At 49.1% G+C, this 27870-nt stretch overlaps 1 protein-coding gene across 1 annotated transcript in view; it reads right to left on the bottom strand.

Moving 5' to 3' along the window:
* LOC138249013 (pepsin A-like) overlaps nucleotides 1-17176 on the bottom strand; it is a 69707-nt gene extending 52531 nt beyond the window's left edge. Inside the window, exons 1-2 of the mRNA XM_069203070.1 lie at nucleotides 17009-17176; nucleotides 12727-12844 (exon numbers count right to left, since the gene is read on the bottom strand). Coding sequence (XP_069059171.1) covers nucleotides 12727-12844; nucleotides 17009-17176 — 286 coding nt within the window. The remainder of the gene's footprint in view (nucleotides 1-12726; nucleotides 12845-17008) is intronic.
* Between the last annotated feature and the right edge of the window lie 10694 nt (nucleotides 17177-27870).

The following is a 27870-nucleotide window of genomic DNA, read 5'->3' as shown; positions in this document are numbered from 1 at the left end:
TTCATCTCAAGCACCGCTGAACAGGGCCATTCAAGTCAAGAACCGCTGAACAGGGCACCGCCATCTCAAGAACCGCTGAACAGGGCCCTTCAAGTCAAGCACCGCTGAACAGGGCACCGCCATCTCAAGAACCGCTGAACAGGGCCCTTCAAGTCAAGAACCGCTGAACAGGGCCCTTCAAGTCAAGAACCGCTGAACAGGGCCCTTCAAGTCAAGAACCGCTGAACAGGGCACCGCCGTCTCAAGCACCGCTCCGCTGGGCCCTTCAACTCAAGCACCGCTCCGCTGGGCCCTTCATCTCAAGCACCGCTGAACAGGGCCCTTCAAGTCAAGAACCGCTGAACAGGGCACCGCCATCTCAAGAACCGCTGAACAGGGCCCTTCAAGTCAAGCACCGCTGAACAGGGCACCGCCATCTCAAGAACCGCTGAACAGGGCCCTTCAAGTCAAGCACCGCTGAACAGGGCACCGCCATCTCAAGAACCGCTGAACAGGGCCCTTCAAGTCAAGAACCGCTGAACAGGGCACCGCCGTCTCAAGCACCGCTCCGCTGGGCACTTCAACTCAAGCACCGCTCCGCTGGGCCCTTCATCTCAAGCACCGCTGAACAGGGCCCTTCAAGTCAAGCACCGCTGAACAGGGCACCGCCATCTCAAGAACCGCTGAACAGGGCCCTTCAAGTCAAGCACCGCTGAACAGGGCACCGCCATCTCAAGAACCGCTGAACAGGGCCCTTCAAGTCAAGAACCGCTGAACAGGGCCCTTCAAGTCAAGAACCGCTGAACAGGGCCCTTCAAGTCAAGAACCGCTGAACAGGGCACCGCCGTCTCAAGCACCGCTCCGCTGGGCCCTTCAACTCAAGCACCGCTCCGCTGGGCCCTTCATCTCAAGCACCGCTGAACAGGGCCCTTCAAGTCAAGAACCGCTGAACAGGGCCCTTCAAGTCAAGAACCGCTGAACAGGGCACCGCCATCTCAAGAACCGCTGAACAGGGCCCTTCAAGTCAAGCACCGCTGAACAGGGCACCGCCATCTCAAGAATGCTGAACAGGGCCCTTCAAGTCAAGCACCGCTGAACAGGGCACCGCCATCTCAAGAACCGCTGAACAGGGCCCTTCAAGTCAAGCACCGCTGAACAGGGCACCGCCATCTCAAGAACCGCTGAACAGGGCCCTTCAAGTCAAGAACCGCTGAACAGGGCCCTTCAAGTCAAGAACCGCTGAACAGGGCACAGCCGTCTCAAGCACCGCTCCGCTGGGCCCTTCAACTCAAGCACCGCTCCGCTGGGCCCTTCATCTCAAGCACCGCTGAACAGGGCCCTTTAAGTCAAGAACCGCTGAACAGAGCACCGCCATCTCAAGAACCGCTGAACAGGGCCCTTCAAGTCAAGCACCGCTGAACAGGGCACCGCCATCTCAAGAACCGCTGAACAGGGCCCTTCAAGTCAAGAACCGCTGAACAGGGCCCTTCAAGTCAAAAACCGCTGAACAGGGCACCGCCGTCTCAAGCACCGCTCCGCTGGGCCCTTCAACTCAAGCACCGCTCCGCTGGGCCCTTCAACTCAAGCACCGCTGAACGGGGCCCTTCATCTCAAGCACCGCTCCGCTGGGCCCTTCAACTCAAGCACTGCTGAACTGGGCCCTTCATCTCAAGCACCGCTCCGCTGGGCCCTACATCTCAAGCACCGCTCCGCTGGACCCTTCATCTCAAGCACCGCTGAACAGGGCCCTTCAAGTCAAGAACCGCTGAACAGGGCACCGCCATCTCAAGAACCGCTGAACAGGGCCCTTCAAGTCAAGCACCTCTGAACAGGGCACCGCCATCTCAAGAACCGCTGAACAGGGCCCTTCAAGTCAAGCACCGCTGAACAGGGCCCTTCAAGTCAAGAACCGCTGAACAGGGCCCTTCAAGTCAAGAACCGCTGAACAGGGCACCGCCGTCTCAAGCACCGCTCCTCTGGGCCCTTCAACTCAAGCACCGCTCCGCTGGGCCCTTCATCTCAAGCACCGCTGAACAGGGCCCTTCAAGTCAAGAACCGCTCAACAGGGCACCGCCATCTCAAGAACCGCTGAACAGGGCCCTTCAAGTCAAGCACCGCTGAACAGGGCACCGCCATCTCAAGAACCACTGAACAGGGCCCTTCAAGTCAAGCACTGCTGAACAGGGCACCGCCATCTCAAGAACCGCTGAACAGGGCCCTTCAAGTCAAGCACCGCTGAACAGGGCACCGCCATCTCAAGAACCGCTGAACAGGGCCCTTCAAGTCAAGAACCGCTGAACAGGGCACCGCCGTCTCAAGCACCGCTCCTCTGGGCCCTTCAACTCAAGCACCGCTCCGCTGGGCCCTTCATCTCAAGCACCGCTGAACAGGGCCCTTCAAGTCAAGAACCGCTCAACAGGGCACCGCCATCTCAAGAACCGCTCAACAGGGCCCTTCAGGTCAAGCACCGCTGAACAGGGCACCGCCATCTCAAGAACCGCTGAACAGGGCCCTTCAAGTCAAGAACCGCTGAACAGGGCCCTTCAAGTCAAGAACCGCTGAACAGGGCCCTCCAAGTCAAGAACCGATGAACAGGGCCCTTCAAGTCAAGAACCGCTGAACAGGGCACCGCCGTCTCAAGCACCGCTCCGCTGGGCCCTTCAACTCAAGCACTGCTCCGCTGGGCCCTTCATCTCAAGCACCGCTGAACAGGGCCCTTCAAGTCAAGAACCGCTGAACAGGGCACCGCCATCTCAAGAACCGCTGAACAGGGCCCTTCAAGTCAAGCACCGCTGAACAGGGCACCGCCATCTCAAGAACCGCTGAACAGGGCCCTTCAAGTCAAGCACCGCTGAACAGGGCACCGCCATCTCAAGAACCGCTGAACAGGGCCCTTCAAGTCAAGAACCGCTGAACAGGGCACCGCCGTCTCAAGCACCGCTCCGCTGGGCCCTTCAACTCAAGCACCGCTCCGCTGGGCCCTTCATCTCAAGCACCGCTGAACAGGGCCCTTCAAGTCAAGCACCGCTGAACAGGGCACCGCCATCTCAAGAACCGCTGAACAGGGCCCTTCATGTCAAGCACCGCTGAACAGGGCACTGCCATCTCAAGAACCGCTGAACAGGGCCCTTCAAGTCAAGAACCGCTGAACAGGGCCCTTCAAGTCAAGAACCGCTGAACAGGGCCCTTCAAGTCAAGAACCGCTGAACAGGGCACCGCCGTCTCAAGCACCGCTCCGCTGGGCCCTTCACCTCAAGCACCGCTCCGTTGGGCCCTTCATCTCAAGCACCGCTGAACAGGGCCCTTCAAGTCAAGAACCGCTGAACAGGGCACCGCCGTCTCAAGCACCGCTCCGCTGGGCCCTTCAACTCAAGCACTGCTCCGCTGGGCCCTTCATCTCAAGCACCGCTGAACAGGGCCCTTCAAGTCAAGAACCGCTGAACAGGGCACCGCCATCTCAAGAACCGCTGAACAGGGCCCTTCAAGTCAAGCACCGCTGAACAGGGCACCGCCATCTCAAGAACCGCTGAACAGGGCCCTTCAAGTCAAGAACCGCTGAACAGGGCCCTTCAAGTCAAGAACCGCTGAACAGGGCCCTTCAAGTCAAGAACCGCTGAACAGGGCACCGCCGTCTCAAGCACCGCTCCGCTGGGCCCTTCAACTCAAGCACCGCTCCGCTGGGCCCTTCATCTCAAGCACCGCTGAACAGGGCCCTTCAAGTCAAGAACCGCTGAACAGGGCACCGCCATCTCAAGAACCGCTGATCAGGGCCCTTCAAGTCAAGCACCGCTGAACAGGGCACCGCCATCTCAAGAACCGCTGAACAGGGCCCTTCAAGTCAAGAACCGCTGAACAGGGCCCTTCAAGTCAAGAACCGCTGAACAGGGCACCGCCGTCTCAAGCACCGCTCCGCTGGGCCCTTCAACTCAAGCACCGCTGAACGGGGCCCTTCATCTCAAGCACCGCTCCGCTGGGCCCTTGAACTCAAGCACTGCTGAACTGGGCCCTTCATCTCAAGCACCGCTCCGCTGGGCCCTTCATCTCAAGCACCGCTGAACTGGGCCCTTCATCTCAAGCACCGCTCCGCTGGGCACCGCCGTCTCAAGCACCGCTCCGCTGGGCCCTTCAACTCAAGCACCGCTCCGCTGGGCCCTTCATCTCAAGCACCGCTGAACTGGGCCCTTCATCTCAAGAACCGCTCCGGTGGGCACCGCCGTCTCAAGCACCGCTCCGCTGGGCCCGTCAACTCAAGCACCGTTCCGCTGGGCACTGCCGTCTCAAGCACCGCTGGCCCATTGGCAGAAGGGGCAGGCCCGCATCTGTGTCGGGCAGGGCTGCACGAAGCACTCTGGGCACCATGCCTCCTCCAGAACCAGTCGAGTCTGTAATCCACTTGTGAGACTGTGGCTTTGCACTCCCCAGGATGGCACAGTGGGCAATCCACCCACTGTAGAGACTTGTGAGACTGTGGCTTTGCACTCCCCAGGATTGAACAGTGGGCAACCCACCCACTGTAGAGACTTGTGAGACTGTGGGTTTGCACTCCCCAGGATTGAACAATGGGCAATCCACCCACTTAGAGACTTGTGAGACTGTGGCTTTGCACTCCCCAGGACTGAACAGTGGCCATGGAGGCCCCTCGTGGATCTGGCGTCGTGGACTCATCTGGCTGAGGTGCCCCCCCTTCCCTTCCCCCTGAGGTGCCTGTAGTTTTGCTATCTGATGCCCCTGCAGTGTTCTCTCCATTGGAGCCGGGTATCGTGTGTGGGCTTTGCCCATGTGTTTAGGCCCATTGGCCCACGAACAATGGCTGATACCCAATTTGGACTGGACAATTTGCATATGTATATATAGTTAGAGATGTTTGATATATTTTTTTACTAAGCCGTACAATATACTTCAAATTTCAGGATCATTTATTTGTGTCTTTGCATTCTTCCGGGGGGTTTGGGGGTGTCACTCTGAGTTGTTGCTCTGCATTGATGTGTATGTAGTTGTGGGTGAGGGTGAGGGTAGGTGTGTCGCGTATGTGTGTCCCCGTAATTTTTTGCCTCCCTTCTCCCCTGTGTCGTAGGTGCAGTACTCACCGTTGTCTTCTGCGGCGGCGTTCGTGCTCCTGGTAGAGGAGCAGGAAGACAATAGCTGGTAGGATGTGTAGTTCGGGTTCCATGCTGTCCAGATTCCTCGTGGAGTGTGTAGAGGTGAGCGTTTTCCGTTCGTAATATCTGTTTCCGCCGTGTTTTTATCGGCGGGGCTACCGCCCCGGAAAAGGTGGCGGATTGGTGGGTTGTGATAGGGTGGGCGGTACATTGTCTCCCGCCTGTCTGTTGGCGGTGACCGCCGCGCTGTTTGTTTGTCCCGCCGTGGCGGTCAGAGTGTTAAAGTGGCGGTCTCTGTTGGCGGTTCCCGCCAGGGTCAGAATTCCATTTTTTTTACTGCCTGCCTGTTGGCGGGTTGGCCGCTGCTTTAACACCGACCGCCAGGGTTGGAATGACCCCCTAAGGGTGGGGGAAGAATTCAGCTCTGCCAGTGAAGTTCGCAGATTTTTCCCAAAAAACTCCACAAAGTGACGTGGAGTGGAGTTTCTTCTGTTTCTCGTGCTAGCCAACATTAAGTTGGTGAGTGCCAGTGAGGGAATTCGCTAAGTTGGTGAGTGTGAACGAGATTTCAGATTGCAAGCAGATGCAGTAGGCCACGACTGCTTGCGATGAGACAGCTACAGTTTGCGTTGAGGAAGCTGCTGCTCGAGTAGAAAATCTACTTGAGTGGCAGAAAGAAGTTAGAGCCCCCTGGCGCTCCGCGTGATGCCGTTTGCCCTGATTTTACAGGACAGGAGAAATTCCCATGCTGAAAATTAGTGCAAACAGCAGAGTTTTTTCTGCACTTCGCAGAGTTCCGCGTAGCAGAACTCTGCAAACTCTGCCCAGGCCGACTAGTTAAATAATGGGAAAACTACCCTGTATAAGGGCAATATAAATTTAAAAAGTCTGCTGTTTGAAATAATTAAGCTAGAACATACAGAGTGTATTATTGGGGGCGGGGAAAGACACATGGGCCCAAACCAATGTAGGACACGCTCCTCTGAAACTCCGAAGCAAATATAGAGGGCACAGTGGTCCCAAAAAGTTATGTGGGAAGGCAGCAAGAGGAACTCGCAGACCCTGAATGATTGCGCTTTGGGGTATGCGCTGGGATCCAACTTTACCCGCTCTAAGGACTCTACCTCCAAAGTTAGCATGATGTAAAGCAGATGCATACTACTTAGAAAAACCCACCTTTTGCTTGATGCACATCTCCACACTATTTACAAGGGCTCAAGTGGTACTGAGACAGGCCATGGTCTACGCTGGAGCCCACAAGAGAGAGACAGAAAATCAGATCATATTTCACAAACCTCAAAGAACTTAATTTGCTTCCAATGGTACATAGTATAAACTTCAAAGCACAGAAGGGTGAAAGTCCCAAATATTTAGAAGCATGTTTTCCTTCATAGATACAGAGACTCAGAGATCCTGAGTAAAAGCATGGTTAATTAGATTGTACAAGCTAGCTCGTTCCCATCCTGTCTTGACCAACTGCTCAAGGACAGGGTTATAGATATTACAAAGTGACCTCAGACAAAGTCTATACCCGAGTAATGCTGAGATGACTATAGATACACAATAGGTATTGTTTATCCTCTATTAAGGAAGGGAAGAAAGTTGCTCAAGAACTTCTCTTTAACAATGACTTCAACCACAACAAAGCACTTTACAAAATATGTAAACAAATAAGTAAAAGGCTACAGAAGAAACACAGCCAACTGTCTGCAGTGGCAACCCTGAAGGCCAGAAGCACAGAGTCCTATTCAATGGTAATGTTCACTGAAACAATGAGAGAAACATCATGTTGTAGTAATATGAATGCACTGATGCAGGCCAGGCTGAACTAGAATGAACTGGAAGTCATTTTCAGAGCTAGAGAGTCAGGATGAAAGAGCCATCATTAGTTTTCGGTGTGAGGACATTAAGTAAAATTCATTAAGTATTGAAGTATTTGTTTAGTAGGTCGTATTATTGAATATATCGTAAAGTGGTCTGCACGGTTGTAAGTAAGCAGAAATACTCGCATTTGTGGGTTGGTCGAGCTGTACACAGGGTAGCATTTCCCTGAGAACATTCGTGCAGTGGGAGAGGTGCAGGGAAAATACGATCACAATGCTGACTCAGATACATATTTTGTAGGGTCAATAAACCAGTAACAAAATTAAATACAAAATCAGCTGCTTATCAGCAGCAGGTCTTGGTGTTGATTCTGACTGCAGCCTCCAAAGCCTGCCTGTTCTAGTACTCCCTTCCCTTCCTAGTGCCACACTATTAATCCCAAGCTGGAGGAACATGAGGCCATGGTCTCCTGTCAAAGAACGACATTCTGGTCAACTTGCTTCCTGTCAGGAGGATGACTTTCAGCCAGTCTTTTAAGCAAATGTGCTTCTCTTCAAGATGCTGTGATATCTTAGAACGTTAGTGCACTGATAGTCCAATATTACTGTCCACTGGCAGAAAATCCAAAAAAAGGCTTAATTGGCGTACATGTAAACCCATCTTCATCCGGAAGGAATTGATTTTAGTCCTATCAATACACCAATGAATGGATCGGTGAAGGGGTGAGAGATAGGAGATAGTAGTAATACATTCATGAACGAGGTGAATGATAGTGCGAGGGAGTGAGTGCTAAGGGACAATGTTAAGATACTCATGAAGGAAGAGAGCACTGCTGAGAGGGAGTGAGTGCAAAGGAAGGTGGTAAGACATTCATGCAGAGAGTGAGTGATTGTGAGAGGGAGTGAGTGCTAGGTGAAGGTGGTAACACATTCATGAAGGAAGTGAGTTATAGTGAGAGGGAGTGAGTGCTAGGTAGGTGAAGGTGGTAAGACATTCATGCAGAGAGTGAGTGATGGTGAAAAGGAGTGAGTGCTAGGTGAAGGTGGTAAGACATTTATGAAAAGAATCATTGATAATGAGGAAGTGTGACAGATGAGGGATGGTGGTAAGACATTCAGAAAGGGAGTGAGAGAGTGACAGGGCATGATTGTATGCCATTCACAAAGGGAGAGAGAGAAGAGAGTGATGGGGCATGGTAGTAAGAAATTTATGAAGGGAGTGACTGATGGTGAAAGGGAGTATATAATTGGGGATGGTGGTAAGACATTTATGAAGGTAGTGTGTAATAGTGATACTGAATAACTGAAAGAGGGATTAAGCTAAGAGAAAGCAATGGAATTAGGTGGAGGCATGCAGTGATTTGGGTAGTAAGAGATGGACCAGTGAGGGATTGTGGAAATGAGTCTTTGATGGAATGAAGGAGGACGTAATAGCAATAGGGTTTAGTAGAAGTGTGGGTGTGAGCTTGTGTATCTAATCCAGGGCAGAGAGGGAGTGATGAATGGAGTGAAGCACAGGGAGATTAAGGGAGAGATTAATTTACATCAGTAGTGTCAGATAAGGAACTGACCAGAAGAAGGAGCTTGGGAGGGGGAACGCTAGAGGGAGTAATTGAGTAAAATAAGTAAAGGGTGATGCAGGGAATGAGGTAATAGATATTGGGATGGTCATAGACTGACGGAGAGTGATAGAATGTATACTCAGTGAGGAATAGGAATGGGGTGTAGAGGCAGGGAACAAAGGGTGATGGATCTGCAGGTGCAACACACTGTTCTAGGTAGGAATCACAACTGCAACATCTCTGGAATAGAGCACCAGTTCTTAACCTGCTGCCCACGGAACCCTGGGGGCCTGAAGCATCTATTCACAGAGTCCACGGACTCATATGACCTCTAATCATTATTTGGTCAATAAACAAGCATATTTTAGGTTTAATTTACAATGGATAACAGTTTTATTGAGTAAAAGTAATAAACACTTGAAGCATAGGTGATTGTCCCCAGGAGGTATTTGATATGTACACTCAATTAAGATATACATAAAAAATCTTCAGATTTAAAGATTACTTTTAGTCCAAAGCTGAATGTTAGTTCAGGATGATGCATGTGTGAATGCAGCAAACAGACAGAAGGTGAAGGAAGAGATGCTTCCCTTTGTTTCACCACTGGCAACCGCCCAGCTTAGCATTCCAACCCATCAATCTTTTGTCCACTATGCCACCTCAGATTAGGACCCAGCCACATGTGAATCAGCCTTGGTCCTCCCCCAGTATGAACAGACCAGGCCAAGTCGCCACGCCAACTTCTTTCTAAACCGGAGCACAAGGATTCAACCTGATTGGGATTCTTGAGTTGAGTGCAGCTTGGTTCCAGTGGCCCAATGAACACGGAACACACATCTGGACACACCCTTGGCCACTTCAAGTGTTGCATCAATCACACAGCAGTCGTCAGTTATTGTTCTACTTACTGAGATTCATAATAGCAAAGAGAGATCTCACTAAAAGGTGGGGAATACAGAGACACGAAGTACAGATGTGGATAAAGGGCATGATGGAATGCATGGGAAGGGTAGTATACCAGGAGAGAGGACGTCTGAACACATTTGTTCACATTTGGGGTGGCTGGGGAGTGCACTAAGGGCTGGACCGGTGAATTTCACATGAAAAGGGAGAAGGTAAACAACAAGATACACATTAGGAACAGTCTGTTGGAGGGAGGGAGAAGAGCCCAGAGACAATGGGAGGAGACTAAAGGAAAATACAGATATTACACTCTATGAAGCTAACCCCTAGGGGCCCATCGAATAACTGTAAGGACTTAATAAATATAATATAATATTGTTCGGATATATAGTCAGTGTAACTTGTGAGCTGCTGTACTGCATTGAAAAATGAATAAAAAGAGTAATACAAAATGAGTGTATAATTTTCAAATCCCTCTGTTTGATGCTTGTTAGACCCATCAGCCTTAAGGGAGGTCTTCATACAAACCTTTTGCATTCCTTCTCCAATTTTGCGGATCTCATTTTTGCTGGCCTTAGGACTCTAGATAACCAGTGCTAAAGTGCATGTCCTCACTCTTAAAACACAATGCCGTTGATTTATCCCATATTTGGACATTTAACGTATTTATAGATCCCTAGTAAAGTGGTTCAACATGTACCCAGGGCTAGTAAAGTAAATACTACAAATGAGGCCTGGGATGGCTATGCCCAGACAGTGGTCCCATGCTCTCTACACCACTGGATTGAAGCTAGCCTGGTTATTAAGGGGTGATACCCTGAAACCGGTCCCAGGGTGCTTCTTTCCAGCCCAGGGAGGACCTGGCCTGGCAGTTCGGGCTGGGCTGTTCCCATGGGGTGCAGTGTCAAGACTGATTTGCATATGGCTGGGTCCAAACTGGGGTGGTGTGATGGGCACAAAACAGTGGATTAAACCCACATCTCTGTGACTGGGGGTGAATTTTTGCATTGTGCAGCATTCTATCCATCATCTGTTCTTTTGACAAATGTGGACTGCAGCACTTATTGCTCCAACTACTTAAGTAGCACTGTAAACCTGTTGCAGGCCTGGTATTGCAGCCTGTGTGTGCAGTTTTAAATTCCATTTGACCTAGCAAAATAAACCTTTTGTCAGGCCCAAACATTCCTTTTTAGTATATATAGGTCACCCGTAGTGTAGACCCTGGACAGCCATTGGGCAGTGTGCAATGTATTTAAAATGTTGGTCATGTACTTTTAAGCTTTACATGTCCCAGTAGTGAAAACCTCTTCAATTTGTTTTTTCACTACTGCATGACCTACCTCTCCCACAATATAACATTGGAGTTGCCTTATTACATTTAATAAGCAGTAACTTACAAATGGAAATAGGTTACCAGTTAATGTTTGGTGTCTTTGGAATTGTAATGGAAAATCATCTATTACAGACAGTAAAGTTGGATTTTACTTATAGTTTTGAAAATGACACCTTTACAAAGTTGGTTAGTTTCCTGCTCTAGCCTTTTAGTGCCTGTAGCCTCACTTCATGACTGGGTGTAGCTGACAGTTGGGCTTTGCGTATTCCTTCTAGACAAACACAGACAATAGAGAGCTTAGGTGTGCCTTGATGGGTGATCACTGGCCTATGGAAGGGTGGAGCTGACCATTGCTCTACTAATACTTGCGTAGGCTGTGCATTTCCTCCACAAAACAGGCTGCCTACTCCCTGTAGTCAGTCAGGAGCCAGGACAGGGATGGATGGATGCCTGTGGACTTCAAATGGAAACCTCTAGTGGCTTCTTACACTTCAAGAGGAAGAACTGAGTATAAATATTGAACCTCCAACACCACCTCCTCAGTACACTTCTGGACCAGTGGATACTCTGACAGTAAAAGGACTGTTCTGCTGCTGAGTGGACTGCCACTTTGCTGGACTGTTCCTCTGAAGGTCTGCTGCCATGCTGTGCTGACCTACTGCCCTCTAGCCTGGGTAAGAAGGACTGGAGCTGCATCTTTTGAACCCAGGGCCCCAAAGTGACTCCAAGGGCAGGTTGACTAGGCTTCTGATTAGAGCCTAAGGGACAGAAGGCTTCAACAATCCTAAACCCAGCCATCCGTGAGTTCTTCTCTGCCAAGTGGTGCCAACCCACTCCTGGATCCTTGAAACTGAGCCTGAAGGTGTACTGCCAGCTCATCAGTAGACCAAGCAGCACTGATGCATCTACTCTGCTGTGTGACGCAGTCCTAAGCAGAACTAACATATCACCTCTGCTATGAGAATTGTCCCAATGCAAGGACTCTGCATCGATCCCGAAGCTCGCATTGGAACCACCTCCTGTGTGAGATTTTTCCAAAGAAGGTCCTTCTTTGCAAAATTCTTGTAGGCGTCTGCCGAAAATCAGTGTCTCACAGCCTCAAAGCTCTTCGGAACAGATGAATCACCTCAACTGAGCGAGGTATCCTTGATGTCGGAGTTTGCATCACAAGTCCTCATTGATGAATTCCTCTACGGCGATGCAGGACATCACATCCTCGTCACTCCTCCGAACCAGTGCATTGCCTTGGCTGTGCGACGCATCCTCTGAGCGGAACCTCACAATGCTCCGCAACCAGGATTTAAGGTGCTCTTGTTTAGCTGGCCTGATTGGGTCCCTGTAGTCAGACCACACTTGTGACTTTGTCTGGGTCTGGCTTGACCAGATATCCACAGTTGGCACTTTGTGTTTTTTTTGTGCTGTTGTCACTGAAATCTTTAAACCTACATATCTCTGGTTCTACTGACTGATTTTTTTCATTTTGGTCTTGTTTTATTTATTAAAAACTACTCTATTTTAAATTTCTCTATTCGCTGCCTAAGGTAACTATAACCCATGCCCTCGCCATGCACTGCTTATTACTCCAAATATTACAGCTCTCATGTCAACTTTTATAACTGGTTTTGTGTGAGTAAATTCAAAAGAGTAAATTCAAAAGCTAACTATAACGTCCCTGTAACCTTTGTTTTTTTAAGTGAATATATATATATGCACTTCAAATTCAAATGCAAAACACTTATTTTGTATAACAAAAAAAAAGTATAGGTAAAAATTCTGTCTCCAGACCTGTTCTAAAAGAGGCTCAACTGCATGGTAGGAAAACCTTCAGCACTTAAAGGTTTAATATTTTCCATTGTAGTAATTGCATTACTCCCACATCCATTTCTGATTGAATAAAATATTAATAACGATTATTCAATTCCACATTACAATAAAATGTAAAACTGGTGGGCACTTTGAGGAACAAATAAACCAATATTAATTTAGGATAGATAATGGAATACGTTGTTTATTCCCCAAGCACTTACCACAAGCATAACTGGTGCAGGAGGCAGAAGGAACCCAGAGATTTGATGAACCTGTGTCAAAAAGCACTGTGAACTCCTGACCTGGGGTTCCAATATAAATGGTGCCAAAATATGAATTCTGTAAGATGAAGATGGAAGAACCGAAAATAAGTTTGAGTTAGATTTGAAATATCATGATGAACAGCACCAACATATTCTTCCCTCTGCCCACGAACACTGACAGGCAAGATTAAATTAAAAATAAATTAAAGTTTCCTTGAGAGTGGAGCTCGCTTCAGACACTGTTTAGAGGGCGTTGTTAGATACCCTTTACAAAATAATTGGTATTTGTTAGTTTGAACTATCCAAGCTGAAGCTGTATTCTCTGGGTGTCAGTGGCTTGTGATAGACCAGGGAGCTTTGGCTGCAGGGGGTCAATACCCGCTTAGCAGAAGGAATGACTGCTGTGTGAGGAGCTGATATTATGAAAATATGTAGATTTTGTAAAGGTGGAGTTATTCAAGAACAGAATAGTGCTGCTACAGAGCCCCTATTTACAAGAAGGCAGTAATGGAAAATGCATCAAACATCTGCAGTATCATAATTGCGCAGTGGAATAACACCTGTTTAGAGGTGTGACCACCAACACATATTCTTCTGAGCTATCTCAAAATCTCACAGTCTCCATCCACAGGCCCTGGAATAACCACTGAATACAGCGGGAGGAAATTTGAAATATCTAAACGAGAAAAAACACCACAACATTCATCCATGAGCTGCTGATGTAATCTGCTGATATGTCAGGAAAGGCAGGATGTTCAGAAATAGCTCCACCCCCACTACACATATGTGGGATTTGGGGGGGGCACCTTCAGTGTTCCAAATGGCTAAAGGTGCATTCACAGGGCCAGATTCACGTAAGTCACACTTCTTTCAGTAATTAACATTTTTGATTAAATTTACTACTTTTGCTATTCATAAAATCCCAAAGTAAGTTATAACTAAAACAAAAGAAGTAGCATATTTAGCACCACACATGGCTTAACAATCACTATATGAAATAAAAATAAAATATTTAAAATAATTAAACATATCACCATTTATATATTTTTAAAACTATACTTATGCTTCATACATATTTATTGTGTAACTATAAAATATTTGAATACCATGTTTTGAATTTAAAAGTGAATGCACAAATGATATTTATTAAAATGTAACTAATTAAGGTAATTCATTCTATACATCACTTTCAATAATTATTAATACATAATAGAATATATTTTTCTATATGTAAGCGTTTTTTTACTTAACTTTAAAAAAAATAAGTTTGATTTAATATATTGCCATTAATGTGAGATTTAAGAAAATAGCACTGCAGTATTTTTATTGTGTTCTGCATTTGAAAATAATTTATAAATAAAAATACATAATATAAAACTATTTCAATTTGTATTGTCAAGTTAAATTAACTTTTTTTTATTTTTTCCTATACTTCACCATGCGGAGACCTCCATGCCTACTGTGCAGTCTCCCTTTGGTAAAGTATAGGAAACGTTTTAAAAAGTTTAATCATTTAACTTGAACATACATATTAAAAATATGTCTTTAGATTATTGCGTGTGACATTGCCTGATGCACTGAAGTGGTCACTGCTAGTAATCATGCATGGACAGTAATGGAGTCTCATCTAAATTGGTCAGTGTTGTTACACTTCTAATTTGTATTACAAGTGCATAATGATTTTTATTGAACCTAAGGAACTCTTAACAAAAACATATTGGAGATCCCTTACCTATATACGCCATAGAGTTACTGTGTGTGCATGTGTCAGTCCATAGATTGGAGCAGCACTGTATTACAACTATTTAACATGGGCACATGCCCAGACATCCACCACTGGATAATCCATTACTAACAGAAGCTTTGGGTTTTCTCACAGATGTTTTGCAAAAAGCTTTGGTTATAATCAATAACTTGCTCTGAAACATAAACTCAATATTGACCTAGTTTAACATGAAGTACTTCTTGCACCCCAAACTGGTTCATAAATAGTTCACCATATGACTTTCAGCATGCCCAACCTTGCTTGCTCCCAACTCTAAGATGTTTATGACTATCAGCGCATTACAAATAACTTTCCTTTTTAAAATGGTGTAACAGTTTATGGAGTAATGTGAACAGCGACATCATGGATAATGCAATTTGAATGTCATCAGGGATGTCCTGAATTGTGTAATTTAACATGCCATGAGTGATGTAATATGTGAGGTCAAAGGCAGTGCATTACAGAGGCGCAAGTCATAGTTTACTGAACTATAACTGGCAAATTTCAGTGGTATTCACTTTATCTCATTTGAAGATCTAACTATAATGTGACTTTAATCTTTTCTTTCAGTGGCTTTTTATATTTTATTGACCATATTCAAAGTTGAGCATGCATCCAACCCCCAAGGTAACCTGCGTTTCCTGTAATGGTTGCCACAGCAAACCCTCCAAGTTGTGGCCAGCCAATCAGGATCCACCCACCCACTGTCAATGGGCCAATCAGAGCATAACTGGAAAGCAGCAGTAGAGATATATCTAACTTTTTACCAGTGTTAATCACTTCATGCCAACTCGAGGAACTATTCAAAAGCTAGTTTCTTGCAAACAGTTGAAACGATTTACATCAAATCAAAGAAAGCCTGCTTTCTTTGGGAATAAATGAAACCCATTTGAGTAGTCATATGTGGAGCTTGACTTACTCCATTGCTGGACTGGACTATGTTCACATGGGTTTTAACACCTATTGGGGTGTGGTTACATTAGAAGTTTAGTTTGAAATAGCAGTTCGGTCACTCTTTTGTGGGTGTGTGTTTGTTTTAGCTTGTCCCTCCATAAACCTCTCTTTAAATTTACAGAAACCCCTCCCATTTACTAGGAGAAATTTCACATTTTTCCACCACTCACACAGTTCCTCACACATTTACTACCGAAGCATGCAGTAATGTTGGCAGGAACTTTAGTACCTTGCGGAGATCCTCAGATGAAAAAATATAGTTCTCCATCCATACGTGTGAATATAATTTTGTAGCACTTGACTAGTGCTGCTGTGGTAACACTTGCTATGTGCTACAAAATGTAGGTTGTTAATAAACCCATTATGTCACCCTCTGTATCTGTTCCTCTCTGATGACCTTCACCCCCTGCATTTTAACCCTTTCTCTTGCTTTACCAGCATTCTTTGTCATTTCAGGCTCTTCCCACCACCTTGTGGTGACTGTGCCGCTCAAATATTTTCCTTCTACCTCCCTTAGCAAACATGTGAAACCTGTGTTTCTTTTTATTCATTGTCCAGTTGTTCTGGTTTCTGATTTTCTTCCCCTTCCTTCACACAGCAGCAGTTTGAGCACTGCAGTGTTTACTTTCTATCCTTTGGCAAGCTTCTTAAAATTAGGTGATTTGATGTAACTTTTTTAAGCAAGTGCAAAACTCACATAAAACAGTTTTGCAAGATACCAGCAGGAGCCTTGCTTGAGGAGAAAAGTTCTTGCAACAAATACTGGCAAACAATATTTTTCTATGAACACTTAATTTTGTGAAATTGTCTTGGAATTACACGAGTCTTTGTGTGAATATCACACATCTCAGCAGTAGAAAGGGCTGCGGCCTCTGTATGATACTTGACAGTTGGAATCTTACAGCTATCATGGCTCTGTGAGAAACCAATTGATGGCTTTCTACTTATATTGTTTGAATTCCTAATTGAACATCCATGGCAACAAGAGTCTAGAATATGCTGTCTAAATTGGCAGCCAAAATCTGCTGAGTTCAAGTAATTGACTGCAGGTACATATTAGGGCCTGAGATAGAGTTTGGCGATGGGCTACTCTGCTCTAAGTGTGACTGATATCCCATCTGCCGTATTACGATTCCCATAGGTTATAATAGGATAGTAATACTGCTACCGGGATAGCCGTCACGATTGTGATCGAGTAACTCCATCCATCAAACTCTAAATCTTGCCTTTGGTCTGCTCATCCAGGATCTGGGCTGACATCCCTTTATCCGCCAAGAGATCACTAACTCTGATCTACTTTAGAAAAGAGTTAGAGATGGACCTCTTTACAGAAATACTACTTCATGACATAGTAAAAGTTTTCTCTGCTCACATTACCACCCTCCCCATCTACTTTTTAGTTGACTAAAGCTTTACGTTTGACTCAGTACTGTGCGCCACTAACTTTCAGCTAAGTCTGCACTATCCAAATACCACAAAAACACACAAATACACACATGAACATACAAGTGGCACACTTACATCCAGGTAGTTAATCATTGGTTCACTGGTTACTTGTGCAGCAAAATCTGGAAAGTATTTTCCAGCTGGATTTGTCTTGTGATTCTCCAGGAAGTCTTTCAGCTTTCCTTGTTCTCGAAGGATCTGCCTGAGTGATTTTTCTTTCCTTAGTGGAACCCTAAATATCATTAAGTTAAGAATAAAAGAAGCACATTATTGTATTATTTTGACAAATCGACACCAACAAGCTCAGGTACATGAATTTAAACTAGAACAATGGGCCTGATTTAGAGCTGTGACTGATATCGCATTTTCCAAACTACAAATGGCTTAAAATGTAATGCACTGTGATGGAGTACCCAATCTTCCAGATTCTAAATGAGGACCACATTCTGTACGCGGTCTATTTGAATGATACACCCTGTCTTATGTATCTTTTGGTTTTCCCTGGTGGGTATGCTTGCAGGGTAGGTCTATGATGTCTATTGTATCCTGATGACACTCAGATATTTTTAAGCTTGGGGTCTGCAGATAAAAATGTTATAGTTCTGTGCACAGTAGTAGTGAAAAATTGAACAGCAACAATCATCTGTGTCATAATGCTGGGAAGAATGAAGCGCTGGGATCCTCTTTCACACCCTCAATGAAACCATTAATTAAATGGACTCAGCAATTAGGGATTCCCTCTAAGTCTGTCTGAGACGTCTGAAACTGAGGTATGATTTTTGATTCAGGGCAGCTTTTTACCACCAGTTTCTCTCATCATCAAGACAGCTCAGTATTGTCTCATTGACTTATGAATGGTCTGTGCTCCACTGCACATTTAACCAGAGGACAGAGTTAGTGGATGGTGTAGTACTTTCTAGCTTAGGATATTGCATGACAGTTCATTCAAATGTCTTGTAAAATGAGATTGGGATATTTTAAATGTATCTAATCACTGCCATGTATCCTGTTTGAGGAGAAATTTGGATTGGTACAAAACTTCTGCCCATATACGGATGGGAGTTCGATATATTGTTCAGAAGGTTCTTAAAAGACTGGATCCTCAGTATTTAGCAAATAATTTACCGCTACATTCTTTGGCTGATCCTAAACTGAAAGCCCCATGGTTGCAAAATCCAACACTTGGTTTCAAATGGATCACTGACGCTAGGACTTGAAACCAGCTATGAGTCAGTGAAGCCCCAGCCAAGCTTTTTGGATTCCACAAATGCTTAGAAAAAATCCTGTTCACATCAGGAATAATTTGTAAATGTTTGTTGTCTTGTGAATTATTTGATTGATGCTATCATTTTTATATGTATGCCTAATTACCACTGAAATTATTTGATTTTTTTTCCTGGTGTCAGTAGAAGAAAGGAAATAGAGGGCCTGATTTTGATCTTAGTGAAGGGGAATACTCCATCACAAACATGACAGATATCCCGTCCGCCATGTTACCATCCCATTATATCCTTTGGGGATTGTAATACGTGGATGGGATATCCATCATGTTGGTGTCGGACTGTTTCATCTGCCAAGATATAAATCAGACCCAACCATACAAAAATTACAACATTCAAGCACACACACATGATCGCATGCATACATGTCTATATATGTTTATATTGCAACAGGCGGCCCATCTCTTGGCGAGTAGTAGTGCCACCGCATCATATCACCTATAGGAGGCAGACAAGTCTTTAACATGCACTAGGAGAGTCATCAGGGGAGTCAACCACACCTATTCTCTATCATGAAGGAAAGAGCAGCCTCCACCTCCATCCAGTAAGAATGCACTGCCCCAGAGGACTATGCCAAGTGTAAAAAAAACTGTGCCACCCATCCAACATCAGTACAATGATCATCAGGTATAAGACCAAACCTGTGCACTTTGACATGGGTATCGTATGCCCTCTGAAGGAACTCATAGAGGATGATTCTGAGTCTACTACTGGAAGATATTTGACCTGTCTGCGCACAGCAGTAACACCATCACTCAGAAGCAAGGGCAGCTCCCAGTTCCTCTTCCTAGATCTGACAAGCCGCATCATAATTGAGCCGGTGGCAATGCTGCTGCACACAGGGGGCACCAGCACCCTTGAAATGCATACTGACTGCTGTGCAGACAGTGCACATTTTGAAGGTGCTGGCTGGGGAGGACCTCTGCACTGCCCATGCCACGGGCATGAGCAGTGCAGGGACCCCCCTGTGGCCCCCTGCACCTGTTCTCTGCCAACATTTTCATGTCAGTGGTACCGCCATGGAAAGGCTAGTGGAGAAAAAGGTTGTAATCAGCAGGGTGGCGCTGCGTTGAGTCCCGCCCTGATTGATTACAACCTGCACCCACCGTTAACCTGTCAGGATCGAAGATCCCAGTAAGAATGGCGATCCGCCAACCTTCTAATGTGGCGGTCAGACTGCCGCAACCACAGCAGTCTGACCGCCAATGTTGTAAGTAGGCCCTTAGCCTGCACAGAGAAGTAGAGAGAGGAAACCAGGTGCTTGGTGCTCGTGGTTTGCAACATGTTGCGCAGTGTAGTGTAGTAGAGGTATAAGGTTCAGTTAGGAAATCAAGGGTGGCTGCTTTAGAGTTACATTTCAAGGTGATGTGTGTAAATACATCAAGAGCAGAGGTCTGTATAGTTTCTATGTAGCCTGCTTGCATAACGAATAGACCATCATGATAAAATCACCCCAATTAATTAGTCCTCTTTTTTTTAGTTGAAGTCTGCCCAAGAATTTATGTGTAACTGGCACAACGGGTGATATTCCAGAAGGAGCAGAGGGGAATAAACAACGAGCAATCCCACTTTATGACATAATCTCTGCCATGCTACAGTGGTGCAAACAACGGCGGATAAAGTAGTTGAGGGGCTAGCTGAACAGATACATTGCAGGGGGCGGGAGGGATAGGCATCACGTATCCTTGCTCAACTGCCAGTTGGAGGAGAAAAGGGGTGGACCGATACCAGTGAACAGCATGGTAAGCTGGAGCGTGGGGGTGGCGGTAGGGAAGGACCGGGTTGTGTATCACAAAATGACTCTGGGCTGGTTGGAGGCAAAAAATGCCTCTAACCAGACTAGCAATCTTTCCTGGTGCACAACCACCAAAACATGACTCCTGTCTTAGAAAAGACAGGAGTCATGCCCACCACCCCAATGGCCAGCACAGGGAACAAGTGTCCCCTGGGCATGGCCATTGCACCCTGTGCCATGCAGAGGACCCCAATTTAGGGCCCCCAATGGCACTTTTAAAAAAATACCCATACTTACCCTACTTATCTGGGATGGGGTCCCTCATCCTCTGGTGTCCCTCTGATGTGGGGGGTGTTTCTGGGGCTTGGGGAGGGCACCTGTGGGCCCATTCCATGGTGTTTAACCATGGAATGGGTCCACAGGTCCCTTACCGTCTGGTCTGACCTATGCATTAAATAATGGTGCAAAGCAAGCTTTGCACCATTATTTGTCACCTCCTCCCACTGTGCATCATTTTAGCATGGGGGGATGAATGTGGGGCTATGGGCTATGGGATTAGCACAAGTTTTTGGATGGGACTGCCTACCTTGCATCTTGTTGACGCAAGGTATGTTCATGCATCCAAAAAATGGTGCAAACTCCAATTTTTTGACGCTAGATGTATCTAACGTCAAAATATAAATATGGAGCTATGTTTGCGTCTAATTTGCATAAACAAATGACATAAATTCAGCACCAACAGAGTATAAATATACCCTTATATACCTGTGCTTACTAGGGTCACTGAGGCCACGAACATTCCAGGTGATGCATTTGTGTGGTATGTGTGGATTGCTAGGAATGGTGCTTGGCTCACTCGTCATGTCAGTGCCGGAAGGAAGTTGTAACTAGTATGTGTAATGAGCGTTGTGTAGCAAGTCTAACTTGAAGGTGGGGCAGTACAAAGGGGAAAGATGGTGTGTTGCACACTACAAACAAAAATCTGGTCCAGTCTGAGAGGAGGAAGCCCGAGCTGGATCAGCTGAGCACACCTCACCCAGCTCCCGTTCCAGCAGCCTGCGTAGAAGCTCGGATGCCTGCGGGGGGTAATGAAAAAATGTTGCTTGACTTGCAGAGTAATTCAAAGCCAGGCTGGATAGAGCATAGTGCAGGAGATGGCAGCCCTATGAAGCCTTTGTTTGATTGGTATGAACTTGAACCGCTACCCCGGAATTGTGGATAGTCAAATGTCATTGCCATCAAAGTTCAGGTTGGTCTAGGAAAAATCTGCCAGCTTCTGGGATGGCTCAGTGGGTGAAGACGAGTGTCAGGAAGCAGGGCTGGAGGTTTTGCTTACCCCCTGGATTTTGGTGAGTATGGGGGAGTGATACTCCAAACCTGCTTGTGCATTCTCAGGGAAGGAAATCTACTGGCAGTCCCTGAAGTGTGTTGGTGCTATCTGGATGGAGGCTTGGCATGTGCGGAAACCACAGTATATCATAGTGTCCCAACAATGAACTCCATTTCCCAGCTGGCAATGAACTCTCATGTAGAGTGGAGAATCATCTTAGATATATGTTTACGTAACTGTCCTGGCGGCCCACAGAGTCTGAATCGAGGCCCTTGATACATAGATCTAGAACCTCCTTTGCAAAAAACAAGCTGCTTCCTTTGGATTTGTAGTGAAGGGCGTTGGGAATACAGAAAGGAAGGTCTGAAACTCATGTTTGAGGGAAACATACTTTGAACTATTTGAACATTTATTATGAACTCGTCTAAGACTGTGGGTTTGTTGTGTTTCACTTTAGTGTTATCCTGTGACAAAACAGAAAGGAATCTTAAGGCGGAACTATACTGCCGATACTATGAATGTATCTTAATCGGGCAGCATTCAACAGGGGACCTCAGAGCATGTCCTCCCTGTTATCCACTAGCGATGAAGGCACTACAAAGTAGAAGTCTGCTGTGTATTTTAGAAACCAGATTATAAAGATGTAGTCAAAACAAATCAACCATATATCAAGGTGCTCCTGGTGATGGAACTGTGCAAGTGATCATAATGAACACATGACACAGTGCACAGATGATATACACAGAGAGTCCTATGTCTTCTAATACTATGTCTGCTATAGACAAACCTATCAGGATGGGTGGACATGTAACTATTTTTTTTCTCCATCAGTGTCTGTTGCAAGGGGAGTACTATGGGGGTCATTCTGACCTCGGCGGTAAAAGGCGCCTACCGCCGGTCAGAAATCCTCCATAATCCCGCCGCGGTCGCGGAAACCCGCCACGGTCATTCTGACCCGCAGAAGGCAAACCTCCGAAAATCCGACCGCCACAACAGACCGCCAGACCAGCGGTCGGCGGAAAGGTGGAGGTGACAAAACCTCCACCGTCACGCCAACAGAAATACGCCCATGCCATTACGACCCACGAATCCACGCGGCGGTCATTCAAACGCGGTATTCCATTGGCGGGACACACCGCCGCGGTCAGAATACACACAAACGAACAAAACTCAGCCACATTGGACGATTTGAATCCCACACACCTGATACACATACACACACCACTCCCACACACACAATACAATATAAAACACACACCCACATCACCCACAAACCCCTACGCTAAAAAATTCGTAAAGAAGGCAAGAGCGAGACACCAGCATCCAGAAAATACCAGCCACCGCCACTCAACACCATCACCCACACACTATCCACACACAAAACAACACACACCACCACACTCAACTCACTTAAATACACATACTCCACCCCACACATCATACACACCACCCCATGGCACCCCAAAGACAACCCCGCTTCACAGACGAAGAACTCAGGGTCATGGTGGAGGAAATCGTTCGGGTAGAGCCCCAGCTGTTCGGCACACAGATACAATACACCAGCATTGCCCGGAGGACGGAGCTATGGCAGAGGATTGTCGACAGGGTGAACGCAGTGGGACAGCACCCCAGAAATCGGGAAGACATCAGGAAGCGATGGAAAGACCTACGGGGGAAGGTGCGTTCCATGGTATCCAGGCACAACATCGCCGTGCAGAAGACTGGCGGAGGACCCCCACCTCAACCCCCACAATTCACATCATGGGAGGAGGAAGTCTTGAACATCCTGCATCCTGACGGCCTCGCAGGAGTCGGCGGAGGAATGGATACTGGTAAGTTGAAGCTTCAATACTGCTTCCCCCCCACCTGCATGCCAAATCAGACCCCAACCCTCACCCCCATCCTCGAACCCCACCCTCACCCCCACCTCCATCCTCACCCCCACCCTCACCCCCACCACCATCCTCACCCCCACCACCATCCTCACCCCCACCACCATCCTCACCCCCACCCCCAGCACACCTATTCCCCGCCAATGTCTCACCATCACAACCCACACATCCCAAAACCTAGGCCTGCATGCGTCCACTAAGCATGGACACCCATCACCAAAGCATGCCCAATGCATATACACATCCCCCCCACAAGCCACCCTCACCAAAGCCCCCACACACGAATGCCAGCACTTGGGGACACGAGAACCCACAGATACACCCATATGCCACACATTGAAACTATAACCATACCTCTATACCCCTGCAGGACCCGACAGTCAACACACCGCGGCGGAGGGGCCAGAATTCTCCACACCCCCCACCCAAGAGGCCGTCAGCGATGACAGCAGCTCTGTCGACCTGGACACCGATGACCAGCCCGGACCATCGGGGACCTCTGGATAGTCGGTTCCCCTCACACAGGCCCAGGCCACTACAGCCCCAAACCCCTCTGGGAACACCAGCACAGCTCCCACCCAGCGGGCCCATGCCTCTGTCTCCAGGGCGCGTCAATCTGTGGTGTGTCTACCACTACAGGGCACCCAGGATAACCCACCACCCCAACAACAACAGGGACCTGGGGGCAGTGGTAGTGGGCACACCGGCCAGGGGGCAGAGGCCCAGGGAAACAGGGGAACTCGGAGGGCAGCTGTGCGACAGGGGGGGGAGGAGAGGCCCAGGGAACCCACTCTCCACGAGGTCCTCACCACCATCATGGGAGCATACAACCGCTCCCAGGAGACGATGGCGACGGTACTGGCCCGGTTCCAGGAGATCCAGGTACTGCAGGAGGAACACTATCGGGGGTACAGGGAGGACATCAGAGCCATCAACACCACCCTGGTTACCATGGTAGGGCTGCTGCAGGACCTCGTCAACAACAGGGCGGACACTGAACAACACCCAAGGGCCCCTGCCACTAGCCTGGACCAAGAACAGCCAACCACCTCCGCCGGCGCTAGTGGACAGGAGGCCCCCGCACAGCAGCAGCCCACCAGACCCCCACCTCCTGCAGGAGAAGAACCACCCCGCAAGAGGGCCCTGAGATCTCGCAAGAAGACAGAGTAGGATGTCAAGACCCCCGCCAGCAATGGATACCACCTGATGTCATCCCACTGTCCCACATTGTCACCCTGTCCATCCTTGAACTGCCCATGCTCCATCTCTCCACAGGCCTCTGGACAATGCACCTGTGTGACTGTTACTCTGGACTCTGCCATGGACATTCCTTCACCATAGCCCCCACCCACTTGAAACCACCCATCCCATTTTGAGCACTTAAATAAACACCTATTTTGCACCAAAATATCTGGAGTCTGGCTGTGATTTCAATAGATTGTAATTGACATGACAGTGCAAATATGTCCTTGTACATAGTGAAGTCAACAAACAGCTGCCACAAAGCTGTAGTCCATGGGGAAACGAAGCACAGGACTCGTAGTGGGGACCCCAGATCTGAAATAGGGAGGGAAAAGCCAAAACTCAGTCATCATACACTGGGGCAAATAGACAGGCAGCAGAGATGCTGGAGAGTAGTTAACATTTACTAAATTATCTTTGAAATGTTACCTGTGTCCTATTGGAAGTACTGTTCAATGATTCTGTCCCTGTTGTCTGTTTCAGCCCCGTCGTCTTCCTCCTCGTCACTCTCCTCAGGTTCCACCGCTGCCACAACACCACCGTCTCGACCATCCTCCTGCAGGAAAGGCACCTGGCGACGCAAAGCCAGGTTGTGAAGCATGCAGCAGGCCACGATGATGTGACACACCTTCTTAGGTGAGTACATTAGGGATCCACCTGTCATATGCAGGCACCGAAACCTGGCCTTTAGGAGGCCAAACGTGCGTTCGATCACCCTCCTAGTACGCCCATGGGCCTCATTGTACCGTTCCTCTGCCCTGGTCCGGGGATTCCTTACTGGGGTCAGTAGCCACGACAGGTTGGGGTACCCAGAGTCCCCCACTAGCCATACACGGTGTCTCTGTAGCTGTTCCATCACGTAAGGGATGCTGCTATTCCTGAGGATGTAGGCGTCATGCACTGACCCTGGGAATTTGGCATTTACATGCGAGATGTACTGGTCAGCCAAACACACCACCTGGATGTTCATTGAATGGTAATTTTTTCTGTTCCTGTACACCTGCTCCCTGTCTCTTGGGGGAACCAAAGCCACATGGGTCCCATCAATGGCACCAATTACGTTGGGAATATGTCCAAGGGCGTTGAAATCACCCTTCACTGTAGCCAATTCGCCCACCTCAGGGAAAATGATGTAGCTCCTCACGGATTTCATCAGGGCAGACAACACTCTGGATAACACCTTCGAAAACATGGGCTGAGACATCCCAGAAGCAATTCCCACGGTTGTCTGAAATGACCCACTTGCCAAGAAATGGAGTACTGACATGACCTGCACCAGAGGGGGAATCCCTGTGGGTTGGCGGATGGGGGACATCAGGTCGGGCTCCAGCTGGGCACACAGTTCATGGATAGTGGCACGGTTAAGACGGTAGGTCAGGATAATGTGGCGTTCTTCCATTGTCGACAGGTCCACCAGCGGTCGGTACACGGGAGGATTCATCCGTCTCCTCGCCCAACCCAGCGGACGGTGCCTAGGAAGGACAACATGGAGCACACAGTCAAGCAACCCACAGGTACGTACTCACAGCTAGCACAGTATACGATTCTCTATGCAGTGAATGGCGTGTCTGAGTGGCTATGCAAGGCCTAGGCCTGTGTGACGCAGTTGAAATTGAGCCATGTGGGCCCTGGAAATGGCGGCTGCCTGACCTGTGAAGTGTGACAATGGGATGTGAGGTCAATGCGCTGGCGTGGCACACCGCGGCGGGCGGCGGGCGAAGACCGCGGCGCAAAGCCGCATTGGTTAACATTGAAGCCTATGGGTTTCAGGAGCCAATGGCGAAGGGCGCCGGCGGTGGCGGGACGCACCGCCGCGGTACGCACCGCCGCGGACGTCACCGCCATTTTCTATCTACTTATCCACTTGCGACTTGAACTTTCACAGGAGAGGACCTATACTGCAAGTGTTGCTGTGACCTCGGTCTGGAAGGGACAATGGCTGCTGCGCCTGGGGAAAGGGCCCCTGCCTTCACTGGAGAGGAGTTGGAGAAACTTGTGGATGGGGTCCTCCCCCAGTATGCGCTACTCTACGGTCCTCCAGACCAACAAGTGAGTTTAATTCAATATGGATTTGGGGCCACTGGCTGGCTTGGGGGCCTGGCGGGGGGCCTGGCGGGGATGGGGGGCATGTTGGGCCTGGCGGGGGTCCTGGCGGGGATGGGGGGCATGTTGGGCCTGGCGGGGGGCCTGGCGGGGATGGGGGGCATGTTGGGCCTGGCGGGGGTCCTGGCGGGGGGCCTGGCGGGGATGGGGGGCATGTTGGGCCTGGCAGGGATGGGGGGCATGTTGGGCCTGGCGGGGGTCCTGGCGGGGGCCTGGCGGGGATGGGGGGCATGTTGGGCCTGGCGGGGGGCCTGGCGGGGATGGGGGGCATGTTGGGCCTGGCGGGGGTCCTGGCGGGGGTCCTGGCGGGGATGGGGGGCATGTTGGGCCTGGCGGGGGGCCTGGCGGGGGGCCTGGCGGGGATGGGGGGCATGTTGGGCCTGGCGGGGGGCCTGGCGGGGATGGGGGGCATGTTGGGCCTGGCGGGGATGGGGGGCATGTTGGGCCTGGCGGGGGTCCTGGCGGGGGGCCTGGCGGGGATGGGGGGCATGTTGGGCCTGGCGGGGGGCATGGCAGGGATGGGGGGCATGTTGGGCCTGGCGGGGGGCATGGCGGGGGGCCTGGCGGGGATGGGGGGCATGTTGGGCCTGGCGGGGGGCATGGCGGGGGGCCTGGCGGGGATGGGGGGCATGTTGGGCCTGGCGGAGGGCATGGCGGGGATGGGGGGCATGTTGGGCCTGGCGGGGGGCATGGCGGGGGGCCTGGCGGGGATGGGGGGCATGTTGGGCCTGGCGGGGGGCATGACGGGGATGGGGGGCATGTTGGGCCTGGCGGGGGGCATGGCGGGGGGCCTGGCGGGGATGGGGGGCGTGTTGGGCCTGGCGGGGGGCATGGCGGGGGGCCTGGCGGGGATGGGGGGCATGTTGGGCCTGGCGGGGGGCATGGCGGGGATGGGGGGCATGTTGGGCCTGGCGGGGGGCATGGCGGGGATGGGGGGCGTTGGGCCACTGGAAAGGAAAATGCTGACAAACTTGAACGTGGTATTTCTCCCTCCCTGTACGTGTCACATAGGTCCGCGCCCATGAGAAGATCGGGATTTGGCGTGCCATCGCCAAGGAAGTCCGGACCCTGGGGGTCCACCATCGACGGGGCACCCACTGCCGCAAGAGGTGGGAGGACATCCGCCGCGGGACCAAGAAGACCGCCGAGTCTCTGCTGGGGATGGCCTCCCAACGTAGGCGGGGTGCCTGCCGTCAACTGAGCCCCCTGATGTTCCGGATCCTGGCGGTGGCCTACCCTGAATTGGATGGGCGCGTGAGGGCAGCACAGCAGACACAAGGGGGTGAGTACAAGCATTATCTACTCTGTTGTCGCGCAGTGGAGGTGTCTGGTTGGGGGAGGAGGGCTGGGGGTCC

Source organism: Pleurodeles waltl, chromosome 8 (genome assembly GCF_031143425.1).
Source record: "Pleurodeles waltl isolate 20211129_DDA chromosome 8, aPleWal1.hap1.20221129, whole genome shotgun sequence".
NCBI classification, from domain to species: domain Eukaryota; kingdom Metazoa; phylum Chordata; class Amphibia; order Caudata; family Salamandridae; genus Pleurodeles; species Pleurodeles waltl.
The sequence above is the reverse complement of the archived record's forward strand: the minus strand, read 5'-3'. Positions and strand labels throughout refer to the sequence as shown.